The sequence below is a fragment of the Sinohyriopsis cumingii genome, chromosome 1 (genome assembly GCF_028554795.1).
Source record: "Sinohyriopsis cumingii isolate HCF-2022 chromosome 1, ASM2855479v2, whole genome shotgun sequence".
In the NCBI taxonomy this organism is placed as follows: Eukaryota; Metazoa; Mollusca; class Bivalvia; order Unionida; family Unionidae; genus Sinohyriopsis; species Sinohyriopsis cumingii.
The window spans coordinates 28,551,309-28,576,273 of record NC_142961.1 but is presented as its reverse complement, the minus strand read 5'-3'; the positions used below and the strand labels follow the sequence as shown (position 1 = coordinate 28,576,273).

The following is a 24,965-nucleotide window of genomic DNA, read 5'->3' as shown; positions in this document are numbered from 1 at the left end:
TTCTGTTACCAAATACTGAGGGGCCAAGAGTGGCCAAGTGGTCTAATGTGCTCTCCGTTACGGATCACTGCCATCTCACCTCTGTCTGTGTAGGTTCGAGTCTCGGATTCGGCCAATGTGGATATGTGAGAAAGCTTGCCAGTAGCTTCTCGAGGGTTGGTGGTTCTTTCTGGGGTTTTCCCGGGTTCTTCCTCCACCATTAATACTGGCCGCCATGTACAGCCTATCGTGTCCTGAAAAATGGTGTTAAACCCAACAACAACCAAATACTTAACAATTTATTGTGTGTTCAGATTGGATATATATATATATATATATATATATATATATATATATATATATATATATATATATATATATTTGGGATATCCTCCTTATTACAGATATCCCTGAAGTGTTCTTTTATTCACAATTATAATTCCCTTTTTAGTCCCACCTCCATATTGTTTGCCACAGAGATGGCAGATGAGTAAGTAACATTATATGTAGTACTAAGACCTCTTAACTGTGAATTATATTTGAGGTCTCTAAACATGCTTCTAAGAATTTTTGATTTTTTGCCTTTGCAGGCAATGCTCTTAAAGATAGTGCACCCTTTTTCGCAGTTTTACAAATTTTTTTTGTATGTTTCTTAGCTTTTTTATATAAAGGGATTGAGTTGTTTGATAGTAGCAAATGCTTGGCTTGTTCTGAAAACATAATGTCCAGTTTTCTCTTTTTACTTTCTGAAACTTCACTATAAAATGGCAGTGGAGTAGATTTCTAAATTAGTTTGAAACAACCCCTATAACATATACATGACAGCACATGCACAAATCTTCACACCATACCATGCCCCCCACCCCAACATTGTTGCCAATAAAACACTACCATAACTGTTCAATGATGACAAACTGAAGCATTATTAAACTTTATATATGGATGAAATAGACCATTCTCTCAGACGGATTAATAATAATAATACAATGTAATAATAATAGTAATAGTAATAATATCCTTTATTTATCCTGGGTGACCAAATTAGTTGTAAGCTAGTTTACATTATGGATTCTGAAATTATACAACTTTAACATACTGTTATCATAGACATATATCACTGCTACCTTGTACAAATATACTGCACTCAGAATTGCTCAATAAATATCTGCATAGGCATCATTTATTGAACGGTGAAACACAGCTGCTTGCAAAACTGTATCTAGCCTTTGGTATGCTCTTTCCTGTAAGTGATACACAGTAGTGTCTGTATGTACAAAGAATTACAGGGTTCTTTCTTCTGTAAGCTATATACAGTAATCTCTGTATGTACAAAGAATTACAGGGGTTCTCTTTCCGTAATCTATGTACAGAGTGACGAACCTAGAAGTGCTGGATAGAGCAGGCTTAAGCAGTATTGAAGTGATGGTCATGAGAGTCCAACTCCGGTTGACGGGTCATGTCATCCATATGGAGAAGACTCGAATACCATGTCAGATTTTGTATTGAGCTCTATCTAGTGGACACAGAAAAATTGGTCACCCGAAGAAAAGATTCATAGACTCCTTCAAGGACAGTCGGAGATGTTCGATATCTTTAACAGACCACATATCCTGTGCCAAGGATAGATCTGGCTGACATGCAGCTCTTTATAATGAGTGCAAAACCTCTGAGGATGCCTGCAGAATGAAAGTTGCATATGCCAGGGAATGCAGGAAGGCTTCAATATCAAGAACCAACCCATGCCTCCAGTGCACACACCGCTCCATGGCATTCACGTTTCGTATTGGACTCATTAGCCACATGATGACCCATCAGCAAATAGCAGTGCAGGATTGACTTTATCGAGCCTGATGGTCAACCAACATGTATATACAGTAGTCTCTGTATGTACAAAGAATTACAAGGTTCTCTCTTCTGTAAGCTATATACAGTAGTCTCTATGTACAAAGAATTACTGGGGTTCTCTTTTCTGTAAACTATGTACAGTAGTCACTGTATATGCAAAAAATTACAGTAATTCTCTTTTCTGTATGCTACATTTCCAGTAGCCTCTTTATGGACAAATAAATTACAGTTCTCCCAAGACAGTACAGCTGGAGATAAAATGTAGAAACACTCATTGTACACATTTAAGAACAACTAACTGAACACTTTTTCGATCAACTAATCCACATTAAAAAAATCTCTAACACTTTCTAAAATTCCTATTTTCTTACTTACTTTTTCACAAGGAATGTTGCAAAATAGCTGGACCTGGATAAAGTATTGTCAACAAGTACACCACAATGTATGGCACATTTAACAACTAAATTTTTTAACCATCTACTTCTATGTACAATTCTTTAGATTTGGCTGTTCACTGTACCATTTACGTCTAAGCACAATTCTCTAGATTTGGCTGTTCACTGTACCATTTACTTCTAAGCACAATTCTCTAGATTTGGCTGTTCACTGTACCATTTACTTCTAAGTACAATTCTCTACATTTGACTGTTCAATGGACCATTTACTTCTATGTACAATTCTCTACATTTGGCTGTCCAATACCGTTTACTTCTAAGTACAATTCTCTGCATTTGGCTGTTGACTGTACCATTTACTTCTATGTACAATTCTCTACATTTGGCTGTTAACTGTACCATTTACTTCTAAGTACAATTCTCTACATTTGGCTGTTGACTGTACAATTATCTATATTTTGGCTGTTGACTATGCCATTTACTTCTAATTACAATTCTCTACATTTGGCTGTTGACTGTACCATTTACTTTAAGTACAATTCTTCACAACAGAGTTTCACCCACATGCAATTAAAGCCACCAGCTGTTGAATTAGCTATTATTACAACTATGGTTGTTGTTGGGTTTAACACCATTTTTCAGCACATGATGGGCTATACATGGCGGCCAGTATTAATGGTGGAGTAAGAACCCAGAAAACCCCGGAAAGAACCACCGACCCATGAGAAGCTACTGGCAAGCTTTTCACATACCCGCATTAGCTGAATCTGAGACTCAAACCCACACAAACTGAGATGAGATGGCAGTGATCCGTAACGGAATGCGCTTTAGACGACTCGGCCACTTGGGCCCCCTTACAATTACAGTACCTTTCTACCTAAATCCTCAGTAATGTTAGGTATCACCTTATGGCCTGGGGTGCTAACAAAAACTAATTCCTTGTCTAATAGTCTTCTTATGTAGGCACTAGTGTGTCATGGTTGATTCTAGTTAATACTGACTATATGGTTCTCAATGACCTTGACCATTGCTCAAAGTGTGTGAATATCAAGCAAACTGAAAAAAAGTTAAAGTGCAAAAGCCATTCATATCAGGATCTTCCAATAAAACAAAAGGACCAAATAGGTGTAATATCATTCACATTAGGATCTTCCTACAGAAACAAAAGGACATGATAGGCCTAAATTAATTCACATTAGGAACTTCTTATATAAACAAAAGGGGCCCCAACTGGCCGAGTGGTCTAAAGCGCTCTCTGTTACGGATCACTGCCATTTCACCTCTGCGTGGGTTCGAGTCTCGGAATCGGCCAATGTGGGTATGTGAGAAAGCTTGCTGGTGGCTTCTTGAGGGTCGGTGGTTCATTCCAGGGATTTCCTGGGTTCTTCCTCCACCATTAATACTGGCCGCCATGTATAGCCTATCGTGTGCTAAAAATGGCGTTAAACCCTACAACAACAACAACAGCAGAAACAAAAGGACCAGATTGGCTTAAATTAATTCACATTAGGATCTTCCTATATAAACAAAAGAGATCTAAGATCATTCATATCAGGCTCTTCCTTTATTAAAAAAAGGACCAAACAGGTCTAAGATCATTCACATTAGGATCTTCCTATATAAATGGGCCCAAAAGGTCTAAGATCATAAGATATCTACCCAAAAAGCCAATAATACTTGGCCAATAAATCTTAGCCAGTATAATGCATTCTGCATATCTCCAGTACCATTGACTCTATATGTTACAGAATTAAAACAAACATTTCAACATTTCTCAAACTTCTGTATCTTCATCCATATCTGAATCTACATTCACATCCATATATGACTATACATTAGCATCCATATATGACTGTACATAAGCATTTATATATGACTTTACATAAGCATCCATATGACTGTACATAAGCATCCATACAAGAGTGTAAACAGGCATCCATATCTGACTGTACATCATCATCCATATATGACTGTACACAAACATCCATATATGACTGTACATAAGTATCCATATATAACTGTACATAAGCATTTATATATGACTGTATATAAGCATCCATATATGACTGTACATTAGCATCCATATATGACTGTACATAAGCATCCATACATGAGTGTAAACAGGCATCCATATCTGACTGTACATTAGCATCCATATCTGACTGTACATTTGCATCCATATATGACTGTACATAAGCATCCATATATGACTGTACATAAGCATCCATATATGACTGTACATAAGCGTACATATATGACTGTACATAAGCATCCAAATATGACTGTACATGAGCATCCATATATGACTGTACATTAGCATCTATATATGACTGTACATAAGCATCCAAATATGACTGTACATAAGCATCCATATATGACTGTACATTAGCATCCATACATGAGTGTAAACAGGCATCCATATCTGACTGTATATAAGCATACACCTCTCCTTCAATAACTCGTGCACAACGGGGTCCACAAATGTAGAAGCGAGGTGAGAGTTACCAAGGGACCTCCAAAAATGGAAGAAGAAAAAATGCTTTGACATCAAGAAAACCATGGGGGGAGGAGCAGCATTGGGGCACTGGGCTGTTTATTGACTGAATCCTCATTTTACAATCACGTTGATAATAATTTTAATAACGCGCCTTTTCTAAAGAAGTTGTTCATTATTCTGTTTAAATAACATTTATATTCAAAATGTCCAACATATGAAAGACTGTTCCAACTGGTTTAAACAACCATCACATGTATGAAAAAAAAATCTGTATATTATGTCACTGCTTTTTTTCTTTCTTGATGAGTCTGGTTCCCATAGTGGTGTTTTATTATCCTGTCAAATTGAGAGTCCCCAGAGCAGTGAACTAGATAAACTGTTGATACAACACCAAACAAGATTACTTTTTTTTAAAAACACGCTATAATTATTTCTTGAGACAATCGTCTATGTCAAAAATCAATTTTTGTATTTTTCAATTAGTACAAAATTGATGTCGTGATTTCACTGGAAGTAATAATGAAACTTCTTATCATCCTTGAGGATATCTCTAAGTGCCAGTTCGAGAATTCTTTGAAACTTGCTTGCCCACAATGGTCCGTATCAGTGAAATCGAGCTCTTTATTTTATGAAGTATTCATTTCGCTTGTCTGCCTTGTTATCTTTGGTCACAGTTATCAGTGAGTCGGTTAATTTAAGGTAGTTGATGTTATATGCACAAGAGCATTAATAAGTGTTCAATTGATCAAATGAAGTGAGTTCACCTAACATACAACAGGGGCCTCTAGATTTTAAGTTTGTAGGATTTTGGTGTCCGTTAACTCTTCTTTTATTCCACCCCCTTTATTTGAGTCAAAAGACATGATTAACATGATAATACAACGGAGGCCAGCTTTTAATTCAGTGCAGAAATAAAACAAATACTTCTGGAAGTCAATTATCAAAACACGGTTGGCACTTAATTAGGTTCTCTGAGAAACGCTTGCGGACATAGCTTTTACAGTAGATTGACACATTTCACGTTTAATTACAAGAGGACATGTTGCATTTATGACGATTACACTGAAAAGGAACGAAAAGATAGAACTAGAACACAAATTTCAATAAACAAGCATCCATATCTGACTGTACATAAGCATCTATATCTGAATGTAAATAAGCATCCATATCTTTATTTAATTTTTATTTATTTATTAAAGTACTGCTTTCACTCAGCGTAAGTGACATTTTCATTGATCAAAATTTCCTTACATATCATTATATGCGGCGTACTAGGAATGTAGTTTGGAAAGAAAATGTATCTGACTGTACATAAGTATCCATATCTCCATATCTGACTGTAAACAGGCATAAATATCACTGTACATAAGCATCCATATCTGACTGTACATAAGCATCCATATCTGACTGTACATTAGCATCCATATCTGACTGTACATTAGCATCCATATCTGACTGTACATAAGCATCCATATCTGACTGTACATAAGCATCCATATCTGACTGTACATAAGCATCCATATCTGACTGTACATTAGCATCCATATCTGACTGTACATAAGCATCCATATCTAACTGTAAACAAGCATCCAGATCTGACTGTACATAAGCATCCAGACCTGACTGTACACAATCATCCATATCTGACTATACATATGCATCCATACATGACTGTACATTAGCATCCATATATGATGGTACAAAAGCATCCATATCTGATTATGTAAGCATCCATATATCACTGTATATTAGCATCCATATCTGACTGTACATAAGCATCATTTATCCAATACTGAAAGACATCTATACCAAGATGCTTTGGTCAAATTCATTTCAGTATTTTTTAATAGATAAAGTTGTGTTTATCCATTATTAGTAATGGCATTCATATTTGATGGTGGAGTGTCACCTTTTGTATAAATCAGAACGGTACTCAAGCCAGTAATGTATGTCAAATTGGGCCACATTCTGTTCAGCGGTTGAGAAAAAGTTATTGAAAGTTGTTTATACATTTAGGAACAGCAATCCTATCTCAATAAACATGATGCTTTCTGTTAATTTTGCCAAATTCTATTTAGCAGTTTTGTACAAGTCCTTGAAAGTTTTTTCAAGTAATGGTGATCATATTTAATGGCAGATCTGCATAAATTGTAAATATCAGAAGGTTTTCATGCCAGGATGCTTTCGGCCAAATCTCATCAAACTCTCATTGGCAGCCTTGAGAAGACATTGAGGTTTTTCTTTCTCTTTCTATTACAGTGGAACTATTTTTTATACTGTAAAAATGAACAAATCTGAGACGAATTCAAGCCAAGATGCTTTGTGCCGAATCTGATACAGTTTAGTGGATTTGAGAGATGATTCTTTGAAAGTCATTTATTTCAAACACTGGTGACCATGTTTGATGCCAAATCTGCATCATTTGTACTTGAAGGCCTTTATGCTGTATGCTCTGTGCCAAAGTTGTTTGAAACTGGTCAGTTTTTTTATAGATAAAAACTTGAAAAAAATAGCAATTATCGACAGGTGATGGATAGGTTTTCTATTTCTGGTAATGGTGCCAATATTGGATTTCAGATCAACATCACTTGTATTATCCTAAAAGGTCTTCATGCCAAGGTGCTCTCTGTAAAATTTGATCAAAATCTTGCTCAGCAACTTTTGAAAAAATAGTATTTAAAAGATTTGCTATTTTTCATAACAGCAGCCATATCTGGGAGTAAATCAGTGTCATTTGTGCAGCTCTGAATGGTCTTTAAGCAATGTGGCAAGCTTGGCTAAAATTTGTCTTTTAAGAAGAAGCTTAAAATAGCAATTGTTGACAGACACCAGACGGACGAGAGTTGATGCGTAAGAAACAAAGGATCATATCATAAATTTGCTTCACCTTATGACCAGGTAAGCTAATAACATAGTTTTTGAAAATAATTAAGGTAACATATGATTCTTGGACTAATACAAATCTCTGAATGGAAGTAATATATGAAAGTCAAAACAGAAAGTGAATAATGTGGATGGCTTCTAAGGCTCAAGAAATTATGCTTAGTGTTTAACTTTTTTCCAAGTTGGTTTTTTAGCTCAGAAAAATAAACGACTTTTAAATACCATATACTGAGCCTGTATGTATATAATTGCTTTCACAGATGCATGCATACACCAGCAATTGTTTTTAAAACTATTTTCAATCATTTAAAAACATGTATCCTGTTACATCTTACAGTCTTAATTGTGTACATGTCACATACAATTCATAGTCTCATTTCCAGCCCACGCGTGATAATGGAAAAGGTCTTTCATCAAAAATACTAGCCCAATGAGATGTCAAATCAAAGATGTCATGTGAAAAATGAGATAGACTTACCAAAAAGGCACCCTGGGCCATAGCTTTCATCTGGACATCCATATTTGCACTTCCCAGATGAATCGCATACATCCCCTGGCTTACACTTACAGGACAGCCTACATTTCCAGCCAAAATGGAGAAGTGGGCAAACCTGAACTGTAAAAGCAACAAAATCTGTCATGTAAATGCACATAACTGATTTTCTATATAAAATAATACAGTAAATAAAACTGACCAATAGTAAGCAGTTTTCTTTCATAAATATACTCCTGACTCCCACTTTTACCCATGATGGAAATGAGTGTAAAACAAAAAAGAAAATGTTGATAACTCATCTGAAATTAGTGTGAGTAAAAGTACTGGTTTGGTGACAAACAATACATCAATGTAACAAGTTTTAAAGCAATCGACTATCAAGAGGCATGAGTGGGCATATTATTTACCTGGCTTATATAATTTAATGGCTGACTCTTTCACTAAAGAGGCTTATTGTACTGTAAGAATACAACCAATGTGAACTTGAATTATCTCCCAAAATTTATATCTTGGTAATTATACTTATAATAAAGAATTTTTCTAAAGATATAAGGCATAAATAATTTTAGAAAAGATATAAGAATTCATCTAGAATAAAAATAAGATCTCTTTATTTCAGACTGTATAGTCAATACATTTAGAATAAGAATAAGAACTCTTTATTTCAGACTGTATAGTCCATACATCAAGAATAAGAATAAGAACTCTTTATTTCAGACTGTATAGTCCACACATCTAGAATAAGAATAAGAACACTTTATTTCAGACTGTATATTCCACACATCTAGAATAAGAATAAGAATTCTTTATTTCAGACTGTATAGTCCATACATCTAGAATAAGAACTCTTTATTTCAGACTGTATAGTCCACACATCTAGAATAAGAATAACACTTCTTTATTTCAGACTGTATAGTCCATATATCTAGAATAAGAATAAGAATTCTTTATTTCAGACTGTATAGTCAATACATTTAGAATAAGAATAAGAACTCTTTATTTCAGACTGTATAGTCCATACATCTAGAATAAGAATAAGAATTCTTTATTTCAGACTGTATAGTCAATATACATTTAGAATAAGAATAAGAACTCTTTATTTCAGACTGTATAGTCCATACATCTAGAATAAGAACTCTTTATTTCAGACTGTATAGTCCACACATCTAGAATAAGAATAACACTTCTTTATTTCAGACTGTATAGTCCATATATCTAGAATAAGAATAAGAATTCTTTATTTCAGACTGTATAGTCCATACATCTAGAATAAGAATAAGAATTCTTTATTTCAGACCATATAGTCCATGCATCTAGAATAAGAATAAGAATTCTTTATTTCAGACTGTATAGTCAATACATTTAGAATAAGAATAAGAATTCTTTATTTCAGACTGTATATTCCACACATCTAGAATAAGAATAAGAACTCTTTATTTCAGACTGTATAGTCCATGCATCTAGAATAAGAATAAGAATTCTTTATTTCAGACTGTATAGTCAATACATTTAGAATAAGAATAAGAACTCTTTATTTCAGACTGTATAGTCCATACATCTAGAATAAGAATAAGAATTCTTTATTTCAGACTGTATATTCCACACATCTAGAATACAAATAAGAATTCTTTATTTCAGACTGTATAGTCCATGCATCTAGAATAAGAATAAGAATTCTTTATTTCAGACTGTATAGTCCCTACATTAAGAATAAAAATAGAATGAAAATTCTTCATTTCAAACTGCAAAGTCCATACATCAAGAATAAGAATTCTTTATTTCAGACTGTATAGTCCACACATCTACAATAGGAATAAGAATTCTTTATTTCAGACTGCATATTTCATATAAATTAAAAGAAGTGCATGCTTAGTCTCTTGCTCATAATCAAAGTCATCCAAGATATTGATGATATAAAACCATTTACCAAGTTTTACAGAAACTGGATGAGAAAAAGTCTCAAGAGCTAGTGAGGTAACAAGCAGTGTCAATCAGATGCAAGGACCTCATTACCATATATATATATATATATATATATATATATATATATATATATATATATATATATATATATCACATTTATTACTGAATGTGTCTATGGCAATAATAACATAAGCTAACAGTCGATCAAAATGCACTTTGAATTTGGTCTCCAGGGTGATTTGGTTTGGTACTTTACAGCACATTAACACAAGTCGGTTATATTCTGCCAAGACATTTGGAGTCATGTGCCTTGCACAAGGACACACCATGGTAGGATTTGAACCTGCACCCTTCTGGTTTGACATGTTAACCACAGAGCCACTGCATCTCTCTCTACAGGGAGCTATTAAGGTTGATCAATCAGATACAAGATTAACTCATTAATATAAGTACATCTTACTCATAATCAAACTCCTCCAATATCTTGATAATATGATATTGATTATAAAGTTTAAACAAAATATAATGTGAAATAGAGATGCTAAATAGTTGATAAGCCCAGCCAATCAAATGCAAAGTCACAACATCAATATTCATGAATTTCACTCATAATCATATATTTAATTAATATAATCATACCAAAAAATCGTGACGAATTTGACCCAATTACAAAATAGAATCAAAAGAAACAACAGTCTCTAGATTGGTTAAAAACCCTCTGCCAACTGGAAGCAAAAGCACCTCGTAAATACCTATAGGTCTTACACTTAAAAAGAAAACCACCTAACAAATCGACAATATTTGCCAGGTGTGATTAAAATAGGGTCAGAAATAAACTCTAAAATGGAAAGAAGCTAGGTGAATTGTGTGTAATATCAACTCATTAATACACAAAGATTTATGTCATAATAAACACCTTATACTTCTTGATTTTATAAGGCTATTTAACACGTCTGACACTAATATAGTCACCAAAATATTGACAAGCCCAACCAATCAAAAGCAAAATCACCTCAATAATATGCATGGATTCTGCTGATAACTGTACTAACTCAAGAACTTAATGATTCAAGTCTAAGCACCAAGTCTGATGATAACTGGATCTGAACTAGAGTCTCTATAATGGTAGCAAGCACAGCCAATCAGACTCAATATTGCATCATTAATATGCGTGGATCTCAATCTGATACAAATCGGATCGGAAATATGGTTTCCAGAGTGGTAACAAGCTCGGCCAATCCAATGTAAGACTGCCTCATTAATATTCATGTATGTCATTCATTGTCAAAATCATTCAAGATCGTGATGATACAAGTAGATATTACAAGTTTTATCAAAATCATACTAGAAATATGGTCTCTAGAGTAGTAATAAGTTCTGCTGATCAGATGAAAGATCACATCAGTAGGAGTGGATCTCACTTTTTATCAAAATCATCTGATATCTTAACAATATATTCCAATTTTGATCTAAACATGATTATAAATTATATGAATCCCAGAGTGGCAGCAAGGTTAACCAATCAGATGAAAGATCACATCAGTAGGAGTGGATCTCACTTTTTATCAAAATCATCTGATATCTTAACAATATATTCCAATTTTGATCTAAACATGATTATAAATTGTATGAATCCCAGTGTGAAGTGGCAAATTTTATGTCGATCTAACAAGAATACATTAGTTGAGACCAGACAACCATTAATTAGATTTATTGAGACAGGCGCGTACCATATCGCCATACTACCGTGTACGGTAATGTCCTTTAGAGGAAGAATTTCGTTCCTAATTTAACATTTGTTTATACAGCAGCCAGGCAGACAATTTAGGACAAGGAAAACTTCATTTTCATGGTAAAGTTGTCACAATTAAGAGAACGCAGAAACTCTGTTACTGAAACTACCAGGGTCAAGTTGACCTTGACTTTGGCACCTCTGGAAAAAGGCGGCAGAGATATTTGATTCTGATTGATACGTTAAATGAGAGGGCATGTTCCAACACAAAATTTCATAGGTTTTAATATCGCCCGCATCAAATTTTAATCAGTCTAAGCTTTTCCTACAAGTGGAAACCCCAAAGGTTACGACTCCGGGAATTTGCAAGAAATTCTCGTTAAAAGGAACTGTTGTCCAAAAAGGGGACTATTGTCGAAAGGAACCGACGAACTAATTTACCGATTAGAGGGAGGAACGTTGAAAGCAAAGGTAGTGTGACAATTCCATGTAATTTGTTGATGCCATATATAATGCTTTGCTGAAGTTATTTATTTGTATCTGCATGAATCTTTTTTCTACATTCGTGTAATAATTTGCTTTATGAAGTATAACTGTGTTGAGTTTATGCATAGGAAGTTGTACATTAATCTTCTTTAGATAAGTCTGACGAATTGTTTGAATTTGTCGTCTTGTTTGCATAAGGATTATGTTCTAAGAATTTAATGCATTATATTAGTTAATATGATTACAAGAATCCGTGTGAATTCGCCGAATTTAGAAGATTTCACGTATGATTAAGAATAAGTGTGTATTGACAGAAATGATCTAGTAATTGATTGATGTGATGTATCCTATTTATTCGCTGTGTAAATTGAGGCTGGCTCAGAACCCGAGGCCTCGCATATGTGTTAATGTGTAAGGTCAAGGCGTAATGAATTAGCCATTTGACTCACTAGGGTCATTATAGGACATGTGGAGTCGATTGAAAGCCTTAGCGTCTGTTTAGCACTGATAGTGAAATCTGATAACGAGGGAGAATAATGAAGAATTAACTGTTTCATAAATAACGGGAAATTTAGGTTGTCTCTATTTATATTTATTTAACAGGGAGAAAATAGCTCCAGAGACGTATGGGATGAATGAGGTGGTGTTATTCTGAGACCTATACGGAGAAGCACAGAGAAGAGTGCAGTGAGACGTATAATCCTGTGACGCAATCCTGCGACGTATTAATTTCTGAAGACTTATTCTGAGAGTGTCCTGAGACGGATGGTAGAAAGTATCATCCTGAGATCCAAGGGTCTGAACAGCGACAGAGGAAGCAAAAACAGACTGAGGACGAGCAGGTTATGAAATCGTACAAGACGTTGACTTCGATTGTTCACTCGATCCTATGATGAACTAAATCTATCAGTAACAGATTGGCTATCTTATTTAGATCTATTTGCATTTTCTTTGTATTTTCGGTGAAAGTTAAATTTCTAAAAGCAGAGTACATTCCTGATGTAACGAATTTTCACAGTGTTTGTATGTAATTGATTAAATTGTTTGTTTACATGTATGGGGGCTCGTGTTGGTTTGTTCTATATACCTGCTCAGATCTCTATCTATTCCACCTATTAGTTTCACCACTTATATTTCCATTTACTCGAACCAGGCAATAACATCGATGGCAGTCAACCCCTAGATAACGAAAACCAAATATGGAGGGACAATCATTCCCCCCGTGTAACACCCAGAGTGGCGGCAATGTTGACCAATCAGATGAAAGATCACTTCATTAATACATGTATATATGGATCTCCCTTACAAATGGACGCGACCAAGTTTTTGATCATATAAGCATATACTTTAAGTCTGATCAAAATCAGATCAAAATAACGGTCTCCAAAGTGGTAACAAGCTTAACCAATCTGATGTATGATCACCTCAGTATGTATGAATTTCACTCCTTACTGAACTCATGTGAGTGAGATCTTACTGACAAAGGCAGATCTGATTCAAATCAATTAGAAACGAGGCCTAATGAGTCATACCAAGCAATTGTTAAAAGACGGCTGATGGTCAATGCATGATTGAGGCAAGGCCATACCATGTTCTCACTTGGTCTTACTGCCAGGTCGATAAAAACTATGCAACTTTAGCTGCATTCACAAAATTCTGTCATATAATGCATCTAGATGCAAGTCAAAAAGGACAATAACTCTAACAAATAAAAAAGCACAAAGATTTGTTAATATGTGCATCTTTAATCATCAAAATAATCATATTCTGCATCAAGTTTCACAATGATTTTGTTGGACACTGCATAAAGCACATGAAGGGCAATAACTCTAACAAAAACCATGACAGCAGTGATACACACATCTTCAAATGATGACCATAACGTGTACCAAGTTTCATGTGATACTAGTTGTTTTCACAAAACTCTGTCATACAATAGGCTCCTAGTTAAAAAGGGCAATAACTCTGACAAAATTTGCAAGTGACTTGTTGATATGTTTGTCTTTAGATGATGATCAAAACATTTCCCAAGATTCACAGCAAGGTTGTGAAACTTGCAGGAGTCGTTGCATTCATAAGATTGTGTTATAGTGAGAGCAAGGTCATATGCATAATCAAATGAAGCCAAAAATATTTACCAAGCAGTGACAATCCACTAAAAACTGCAGTACAAGCTGCACTACGGAGATTCTGTCATACACTTCATAAAACTTCTATTATACAAAACAAAAAGGCCAATAACTATAACAAAAATTTAATCAAGTGATCTGTTGATATGCCCATCTTCTGGAAATGAGCATATAGTTTACCAACTTTTAAAACAATCCATCAAATCTGCAAGACTAATTATTGGCTGCATTACACTACAAGCCAAAAGGGGCAAAAAGTCTAAAACAAAAGTATATAGACGAAGGGCTCTTAATTAGCTCATTCTGCTAGTAATTTTCATAATTTATACAGTCCGATGGCTTGTAATGTTTAAGTTATTAATAGCTTTGTTCCACACTCTCGTACAGTAGTTATTTTTGAAAAATCTGATCAATGTGTAAGTTCTCTTGGAGCTAACTGTGTACATCCTTGAGATTCAATTGCTTTCCATTTAGGATAACGGTGTTTCCCTTTACCCTCATTTGCGCTTCAGAGACCACCAAATTTTTAATTTGACCCATAGTTTTGATAGCAAAGTTTGTTTTTTACTCAGATCCCCAGTTCTGGCACCAAGGAGATTTTTTTACTCTCAGTCTTGCACCCCTATTGGATACAGTGGATATAACAATTAGGATTCGAAATGTCATCTTTCAAAATGAGGCTCAAAAATATTTACCAGTTTATAGGATTAATAAAGTAAAGTTCTGCTGTCAAACCAGACTTATCCTTAAACTCTGCCACTGTAGTGCCATGGTCATCAGAATCCTTATAATGAGTAACCACACATAAAGGAAGATATAAGGCATTAAAAGGTTCACACTGCATATGGCATTCAAAGAATCACACTGTTTGTATATCTGTTGCCAAACCTACAAAATGAAGATACCTGATAATATGAGATCTTCTCACCCTGCTTTCACTGTAACAAGATGGGTAATTGTCTCTCTCTGGAGTTGCAGTGTACAATGAACCAGATTGAATGTGGTTTGTTTTATTTGTTTTTGTACACATGATAAGGCTCTAACATTATGATTACTCTATCACCTTTTTTATACAGTTAATTTCTGCAGAATCACGTTTTTTTTCTTGTAAACATCTATTTAACAATTTTCAGTAAACTTAGTGGTTTATTAAAGTACGATTGTGGATTATGAATGATGGGGATATTTAAGAAATAAAAAATGTTGTAAATCTAGACGTGTCTAAAACTGTTTGTGTGAAGGAAAATGAAGATTCATCATGACAAGTAAATTACTCAGTCTACTATTCCTTCTGGCTACAACAAATTTTGTTTGTTAAATTCAAGGCAATTGAAGGAACTGACAAATCTGCTGGCCTAAAAAAATTCCACTTATTCAAGATTATATCATTTCATCTTTCTATTGGTTCAGTGTTAAAACCATCTCTGGTATTCTTCTGCAATAGGATTTTCAAATTGAATGTCAAATTGGCAACATTTTTATTTAAACAGAAACTAAACATAAAAACAAGAGTTCCTTGATGGAACTGGTACTCAACTGGGTGAAAAGAATTTACCTAAATTCAAGATACAACCATTTCTTCCTTTTTATTTTTGTGTGCTGAAACCATCTCTGACATTTATCAACAATAACAAGATTTTCAAATTAGCTGCTGTGATAGTCATATTGGGTGTCAGATTGGCACCATTTACATTTAGAACAAAGTATTCATCATTAGGAGTCTTTTAGTTAAAGCCCTTCATTATAATGATCATCCAAGTCAAGATCAAGTTTTTCACAACACCTCTCATTGTTGCCAGCTACACCATTTTTATCTCGGACCAACTTGGTATCATAAGACGTCTACTGGTGAAAACCCCATATTGATACAGCCATCCGTTTGGGAGTTGAGATGATATTTTCAACATAGCAAACAAGTTGGCCATACTGAAGGTTAGTCATTTTCATTGAGGACTAAACAGACACCATAAAAACTCTTCTAATGAAAACTTCCAAGTCAGAATGATTTTCCCTTGAAGAGAAAAAGAAAAATCAAGCTTTTCATGTCAGATTAACATTATAGCACTATTTGAAGTTTAAGACCAATAAAACATTACAAATGTCTTTTAGGCCCAAAAAATATGTTTCAGGTCATCTGACTGTCCGTTTTTCATCGCTGACCCTAGGACTTTTTCCCCCGGAGTTTAAAAAAAATAATTCCCAAAACTGACTTTTACATATAACTGAGCAAGTTAACCCATCAGGACAAATTAGACATTACCGCTCCAGTGGCTTAGTGGTTAGAGCAGCCACCTCGGATGCGGGAGGTCATGGGTTTGATCCTCTGCTGAGTCATACCAAAGACTTACAAAAATGGTACTAACAGCTGCCTCACTTGGCACTCAGCATTAAGAGGTTAGTGTTAGGACTGATCAGCCTGGTGTCAGGATAATGTGACTGGGTGGGACATCATGCTACATGTCTGCGGCATGATGCCCCAGTGCTAGACATCACTATAAGCTGTCACAGTGCAGACATCGTAGCGATATGACTGAAAAATTGTTAAAGCTACATTAAAACTCCAAATCACACACACACACACACACACACACACAAACTAGACATCATTATGAGTCTTCTGGTTAAAATCCTTGTGTTGAACTGCAAACTACACTAGCCTCATTTTCCACAGCATAACACTCCAGCTGATTTGGTCAATACTGATTATTCTAACAATTAGTCCAAACAAACTCCATAGATCAAGATCTGCCAGCATATCACATGACGGCAGATATGGGTCTCTGCAGTTTGCACTTGGATCTGACTTATAACTGAATAAATACAATACCAGCAAAGTTGGCTCTTTGCAATGCAGTGAGCTGTTCACTTTTAGAGCAAACTTTCTTCAAACAAAGGTTGCACTGAATAAAATATGCAAGACCAAGGGGTATTTTTTGCATGGTAGTTGGTTTCAGGAAAATCATGATGTCTGAGTGTTTTTTGCAGCCAATGATATGTCAGGATAGAGATATATGTGTGCATAATATACATTTTCAAGAGAAATTTCACTGGGGGTTGGGGGTACACACATATTTATGTATATGTAGGTATCATGTATCAGTTGCGGAATACAAATTCCATTATGGAAGTCTCCCGACAAAGAAGACTGAAAAATCATCACAAACCTCTAGATTATTTAATTTCTACAATAAAAGTTCACCGTTCCAGCATTATATACTTTAAATCAGACAGAGCTTAAACAGACTATAGCAACATGTGCAACCATTTTCTTGTCCACCAAAATAACCATATCCTAAAAAGTAACCATTTTATTTTAACCAACAAAGAAACTGTACAAAACTGTGCTGTAGTCTGACTTTTCACAGTATCAGTTGAAGCATGCTGTAACCTGAATACAATATCCGAGTCAAAGCACGCTGTAGTCCATGGGTCTCAAACACATGACCTGCGGGATACATGTGGCCCACCAAGCCATATCCTGTGGCCCACAACATGATTGTCGTCACATGAGAAATAACAAAGGTGGTGCAGCTCTTGAGCCATTGAAAATGCCCTCGTGTGTTCCTCAGGGTGGTTTGAGTTTGAGACCCCTGCTTTAGTCTGACTCAACAATATCCAAGTCAAAGCACGATATAGTCTGACTACAATATCCAAGTCAAAGCATGATGCAGTCTGACTACAATATCCAAGTCAAAGCATGATATAGTCTGACTACAATATCCAAGTCAAAGCATGATGCAGTCTGACTACAATATCCAAGTCAAAGCATGATGTAGTATGACTAATATCCAAGTCAAAGCATGCTGTAGTCTGACTACAATATCCAAGTCAAAGCATGCTGTAGTCTTGACTATAATATCCAAGTCAAAGCATGATGTAGTCTGACTACAATATCCGAGTCAAAGCATGATGCAGTCTGACTACAATATCCAAGTCAAAGCATGATATAGTCTGACTACAATATCCAAGTCAAAGCATGATGCAGTCTGACTACAATATCCAAGTCAAAGCATGATATAGTCTGACTACAATATCCAAGTCAAAGCATGATGCAGTCTGACTACAATATCCAAGTCAAAGCATGATGCAGTATGACTAATATCCAAGTCAAAGCATGCTGTAGTCTGACTACAATATCCAAGTCAAAGCATGCTGCAGTCTTGACTATAATATCCAAGTCAAAGCATGATGTAGTCTGACTACAATATCCAAGTCAAAGCATGATATAGTCTGACTACAATATCCAAATCAAAGCATGATGTAGTCTGACTAAAATATCTGAGTCAAAGCATACTGTAGTCTGTGTACATTATCAGAGTCAAAACATGCTTTAGTCTAATTACAATATTCAAGTCAAAGCATGCTGTAGTTCGACTCTACAATGTCAGAGTCCAGTATATAATGCTGTGGGAGTGAATATTTACTGCATAAATCAACAAATCATTGATGCAAGTGCCTATAATAATGATATATGTTTGAATTTTTTGAATGAACAACAAGCAGGTAAAATTCTTTGTGACCCAACATGTTGACCTGGTAGGGACCAATGGCCTCCACTTTTTGCATTTCTGATATAAATATTGATTGATGATATAATGATCTGTACTTATAGAATTTGTTTCAGTCTGTAGTTCAGCAAGAACACAAGTAAAGGAAATGGTACCTTGCAGTGGCTACTTAAGAATCGGTTGTTCTCACAGATCTCAAATAAATGGATAATTAAGTAATGTGATATGGACTTCCAAGTAATAAGATATTATAACCATCTAAATTGCCCAATTTCCTGGCGCTTTATACTTTTAAAAATCAGTAGGCTGTACAGGTTACAGACATTAAACACAGCTGGAGAAAACTATGATATAGGCCCCATGGAGTATGAAATGCACTCCAAAGGAAATCAATTAGGATTACAGGTGCAACACTACTCATGATGCAAAACAGATGTGCCTTTAACAGTTGATAAGACCTACCATGTTACCATAAATAGCCAACTATGATTTCTGGTGCAGGACTCTTTTCCTGCATCAACAAATTAAAAGCTTCCTAAATCATGAAAATTGACATCCATAAAGATCAATGAATCAACATTATTTCAAGTCGAAAGATACAAGAATATTCCAATTAGCAGACACTCCTAAAATAAAATTAAAAACCTAGGTTTAATTGCCCTAGAAACCTGCATACATGTCAGTCTAACTCTAATCATCATAGATCCTGATCTACTGTCACATAATGTGTTTGCAGATCAAGTGTACAGTGTATGTTGTTTGCTCTACTCCAATCTCAAGAGAAATGTTCGAATGCTTTTGGTCTGATGTTTTAAGACAGATCAACATACATAATCAGTTATTTAGTGCCAAGGCAACTGGAGTAAAGTTCCTTGTCAAGTACACACCATTATAGCTAACTGTCCTCAGGTCCAATACATATGCCATTTGGGTTGCCAACCTAACCACTAAGCCACATCAACTCCTGCCTTCATTAGGTGCTATAGGACTCACGGTACTAATTCCACTCCAATGGTAAACATATGGAAACACTATCATATTCAAAATTCAATAACTTAAAATTTATGGGTGCTGATAATAACACCTATAATTTTTCGTGCACATCTAACCTTGGTGCAAGCTTATGTGTGGAGAACACCATATGACCCGCGGCAATTTGTTTACATACATGTGCATGAAACACGTGTTATTGATTCTGCACCAAATGAATCAGGTGCCACTTTCAGTATTGAGTACTCCTGAGTCAAGCCTGTAAAAATGCTAAAGTTGCATCAGTAGAAATTTGTCAATATTTTTTTTACATTACATATAGGATAAGCTCTCAAAAGATATTTTTCCCAAAATTTTAATTTTCATTATTAACCAATTATGGACCACCAAACCTGTAAATACTCTATTATGTCTTCACCCATTTCTAGACTGGTTCACAGTTCTTCTGTATAATTAGTACCGTGTGTCCTTTAGACAACATACAACAGAACCAATCATTGTCTACCTCCAATCTCAAGAGTTAATAGTGGTCATAACCAGTCATTCTACCTCCAATCTCAAGAGCTAACAGGAGTCAGAACCTATCATTCTACCTCCAGTCTCAAACACTAATGGGGGTGCTCACCAGTTAATATGTACTTTTGAGAGAGTGACCATGTAAGGTGAAGTAGTTCGCATATAAAACATGCACAATGGTGAGAATGTTGGCATACCTCTATGCTACATTAATGTAATGTGAATGATATTTCTTTGGATATTGTACTTTTGGAAATTTTACATGATTTAAGCACACTGCTAACTAAAATGACTGCTCCATTGTGTTAATAAAATCAGCCTGAATTAGTCTCAAGTACACTATACATAGCAGCTATTAAAATAGGGAAAATGAATTTTGCCAGACTAGACAATACCAGCTTCTGAAAGTGCAGTGAATGAATTACCAAATATATAAAATGTAAAAAAAGTTATCAGCTCTTTTTTATACAATAAACCTCTGAATTTCAGGAAGTGAAAATGACCAAGTTGAGCTAGCACTTTTTTGAAAGGTGCACATCTGAAGTAAGGCCAAGCTGTATACTCTATAACCCAAAGTACACCCATCAATCATACACCAAAATAAAGGGAATTAAAGGTTCTTTGAATTATACCTAAGATATACAAGGTCTTTTTTAAATAGCCAGTATAACCAGTAAGGAAAGCCAGGAAAATTCTTTTTCGTTAAAATCCTAACCCCATGCAAATTACGAAACTGTACAGCGCCACCAATAGTAGTCAGAACCAATTATTTTCTACCTCCAATCAAAAGAGGTAATATAATTCAGAACCAATCATTCTACCTCCAATCTTAAGAATTCACAGTAGTCAGAACCAATCATTCTACCTCCAATCTCAAAAGTTAACTGTATTAGAACCAACCATTATATCTCCAATCTCAAGAGTTAACTGCAGTAAGAACCAATCATTGTCTACCTCCAATTTCAAGCATTAATAGTGGTCAGAACCAATCGTTGTCTACCTCCAATCTCAAGAGTTAATAGTGGTCAGAACCAATCATTCTACCTCATCTTAAGAATTAACAGTAGTAAGAACCAATCAGTCTACCTCCAATCTCAGAAGTTAACAGTAGTTAGAACCAATCATTCTACCTCCAATCTCAAAAGTTAACTGTAATTAGAACCAATCATTCTACCTCCGATCTCAAGAGTTAACAGTTGTCAGAACCAATCATTGTCTACCTCCAATCTCAAGAGTTAATCGTTGCCAGAACCAATCATTCTACCTCCAATCTCAAGAATTAACAGTAGTCAGAACCAAGCATTCTACCTCCAATCTCAAGAGTTAACAAAAAAAGATTAAATCCCAATGTGAAGATGCCAAAAAAAAAGGTAAAATATCTTAAACAAAGCAAAATTCTTATCAGTTCCAAATGTTAGCAGTTTACTCAAAAATTTTGTTCCCATTTGACACATTCTTTAAAAAATTAATGAGTCTGGTCAGATTTCCACATTTCCTCTGAAAAGCTTGTCCCCACTGGCTAAGTTCTTTCAAAAAATAATGAGCCAGGTCAGATTTCCACATTTCCTATAACAATGTCAATGTTCACCATTGTATGTATAATATGAACAGGCTAATAAAAGAACAGATCAGAAACTAATAATGGATGTGCCACAAAGAGGTGTATGGAAATGTTTTTAAACAAATTCTTCATTCCAATACATTTTAATTTAATGTTTCAAAATAAAAGAATTTTCAAAAGAATGAACCACTGTATTAGTACTTCTGAAAAACCATAAAGTGACAGAGAAGATATCAAAAGTTTCAGTTTATTCCTACTGCATGTATGTTTCTCAGCGTCTCATGGTACAGGCTGTTTGTCATCTAAATGACATCCAATCATTTGCAATACAAGCTATAACTGATTAAAGTAAATGCGATGATACCCTGGCTTCGCTAAATAAATTCCTTATTCCAGCTGCAAATAATGCTTCGAACATTGGAGAAAAAACTTCATGTAAGAGAGTTCTCATTAATGAAAATTAAAAGCAACTGTTACAGGTACAAACCCATTAGCCAACAGCTAAATAATTCATATCAACTGCAATATTCATTATTTCATGGTCCAATGGACAAACCCACCAATTTCAACTGATGAAATTGAATAATTTATGTAATTAAAAGTTCTTTCAAAAGAGATAAAGTTGTCTGGCAAAAATTCTACTAAACAAGTGTATCTGTACTAAATTATGCGTCCTCAAAAATCAAGGAATTTTCAAGTATATTTTGATCTGAATGTAAGTACAAATGCCAAATGTCAATATAAGTAAATATTTTCAATACAATTTCAAGTCATACAAGAGAAATGGGATTTCATTTTAATGGCAAAGAATTTTTTTTAATGGTTTGCACATGACATGACCTGCAATGTGACATTTTTGTTTGTGAAATTAAGACCAACTGAAAAATAGCCCTCATATTGGCAGAGATATGTTACACAGACTTGTTCAGTGGTCTTGCTAGGATTTTAAAACTAGGAGTCCAGGACTCCCATTTTGGTAAAAATAGGAGTCCCACCATCAAAAGTTACAGTCCCTTCTTTCCTACAGAATCAACATAGACGTGAGTGCATCTATTTTAAGATGGAGAGGATTTTGTAATGTAATCACTCACTTTAATATAGCTTCATTACAACAGACAGGAATGCAAATTTATGGTTTATCTATGCACTTGTAGTAATTTTAGGCAATGGTTAAATAGTATCTGATTTGCTGTTTTCCCCCCATATTTTCGCAAATATGTGTTAAGTCAGAAAACAGCTTAGACCTTAGGGAGCATCTCTCGAATTCCACAACATACCATTGTCCCATATGTTTCTGACCTACATAAATTGCAATTTAAAGTTATATTCTTAATAAAATAATACCTAGGCTTTGCTTTCAATGATTTGTATATTTTTCTGAATATATCTGCCCAATGATTTACAAAAATAGACAACCTAATAAACTGGCACATCCCTGACTTAGCAAAGTCTGCCATTATTTCCCATTAGGCCTACTGGTTCACTTTTAGTTTCAAACTAATTTTATGCCGAAATAGTGTACAAGAGGCAGTTAATATATATCCAGATCACCGATTTCAATCTTAAAACTCAGGGGCCCCGAGTGGCCCAGTGGTCTAAAGCGCTCTCCGTTACGGATCACTGCCATCTCACCTCTGTCTGCGTAGGTTTGAGTCTCGGATTCGGCCAATGTGGGTATGTGAGAAAGCTTGCCAGTAGCTTCTCGAGGGTCGGTGGTTCTTTCTGTGGTTTTCCCGGGTTCTTCCTCCACCATTAATACTGGCTGCCATGTATAGCCTATCGTGTGCTGAAAAATGGCGTTAAACCCTACAACAACAACAACAACAACATCAATCTTAAAACTCAAGTTTGTATGTTTTTATCATCAAAGGATATCATGCAGGAAATTGATAGTTGCTACCTTACTCGGAAAAGGGTTAATGGTCAATCAGCTATCAAAACATATGCTCGTGAATGGGCAATAGTTTGTTTATCAACGTAACTGATATCAAAACTAGGCCTAGCTACTGATGTCTTGATGAATACATTTCACTGCAACACTAGAACTAACCGGGCTAAGGCGAGGGGCATTTTAAAAAAGGTGTAGTCAGTCAACGTACCTCTTAAATAATCACAGGGCGGAGTCATCTTCGCTTTCCTAACAGAAGAAGTCAGGAATCGGGTCACAATTAGTACTTCCAGTTCAATGTAGTTCTAGTCTATTTTTAGAACATTTTTTCATCTCTCATTTTGGTGATGATAGAAGAGTTTTATTTATGCATTTTTGGTAGGGATTTAAAGGTAATTGTTTATTCTTGAGAATATGAGCTCAGGGTGTTGTTGTCTCTGTGTGTATTTCGGCGAAGGTGAGTAATAAGGCCTTGGTGATGATCCAGAAGTGAAATCTGTGTTCTGTGTACATGCTGCTCTGTTGACAGTCCAGCATCTCAAAAAAAAGCAGATCAACCATTGACAAGAACTTCACCATGAAGTCATCTTTGAAGTATTTTAGATTAACATATGATTGGTATTGATTGTCACACAGTGGAAAGGTCAGTACTGAGAAACAAATGCAGAGAACATATAGTAAAAGTAATCATGTTCTATGGCCAGAAGGTGAAGCTTACATTTTTAGGCGACTTAGTCACCCACTTCACCTAGTAGCGTGACCCATGGCCCTCCCCAAAAAAACTATGAAAATTAGAATAACTACTGGTTGAAATTTAATTTAATTTCTACATTCTTTATAACACGGTCATAGCTCTTGTTCGTCCATCAGAGTGAGACTGAATTTAGTCAATCCAAGTAAGGACTTATTCCAAACACTAAGCTAAGCATCACATACTTCTTATACTTAGCAAATGTCCCATCTGAACTATCAATACTAGCAGCTTTAGCACTCTTCTGAATCTCGTTACAATCTTTGTAAGTTTGCCATTTAATCCCAAAATACTTATCCAAATTTACGAATGGCATTTTTTCTAAGTATCAGCATGTCTTGATTCTGAGGTCATGTGTGCTGCTTTTTCCGCTACATTCAGAAATG

General features: G+C 35.2%; 1 protein-coding gene across 1 annotated transcript in view; it reads right to left on the bottom strand.

The window, feature by feature from the left end:
- Window positions 1-24,965, bottom strand: part of LOC149806599 (receptor-type tyrosine-protein phosphatase epsilon-like) — a 124,069-nt gene that overhangs the window by 82,209 nt on the left and 16,895 nt on the right. Inside the window, exon 2 of the mRNA XM_089955358.1 lies at window positions 8,078-8,215. Coding sequence (XP_089811484.1) covers window positions 8,078-8,215 — 138 coding nt within the window. The remainder of the gene's footprint in view (window positions 1-8,077; window positions 8,216-24,965) is intronic.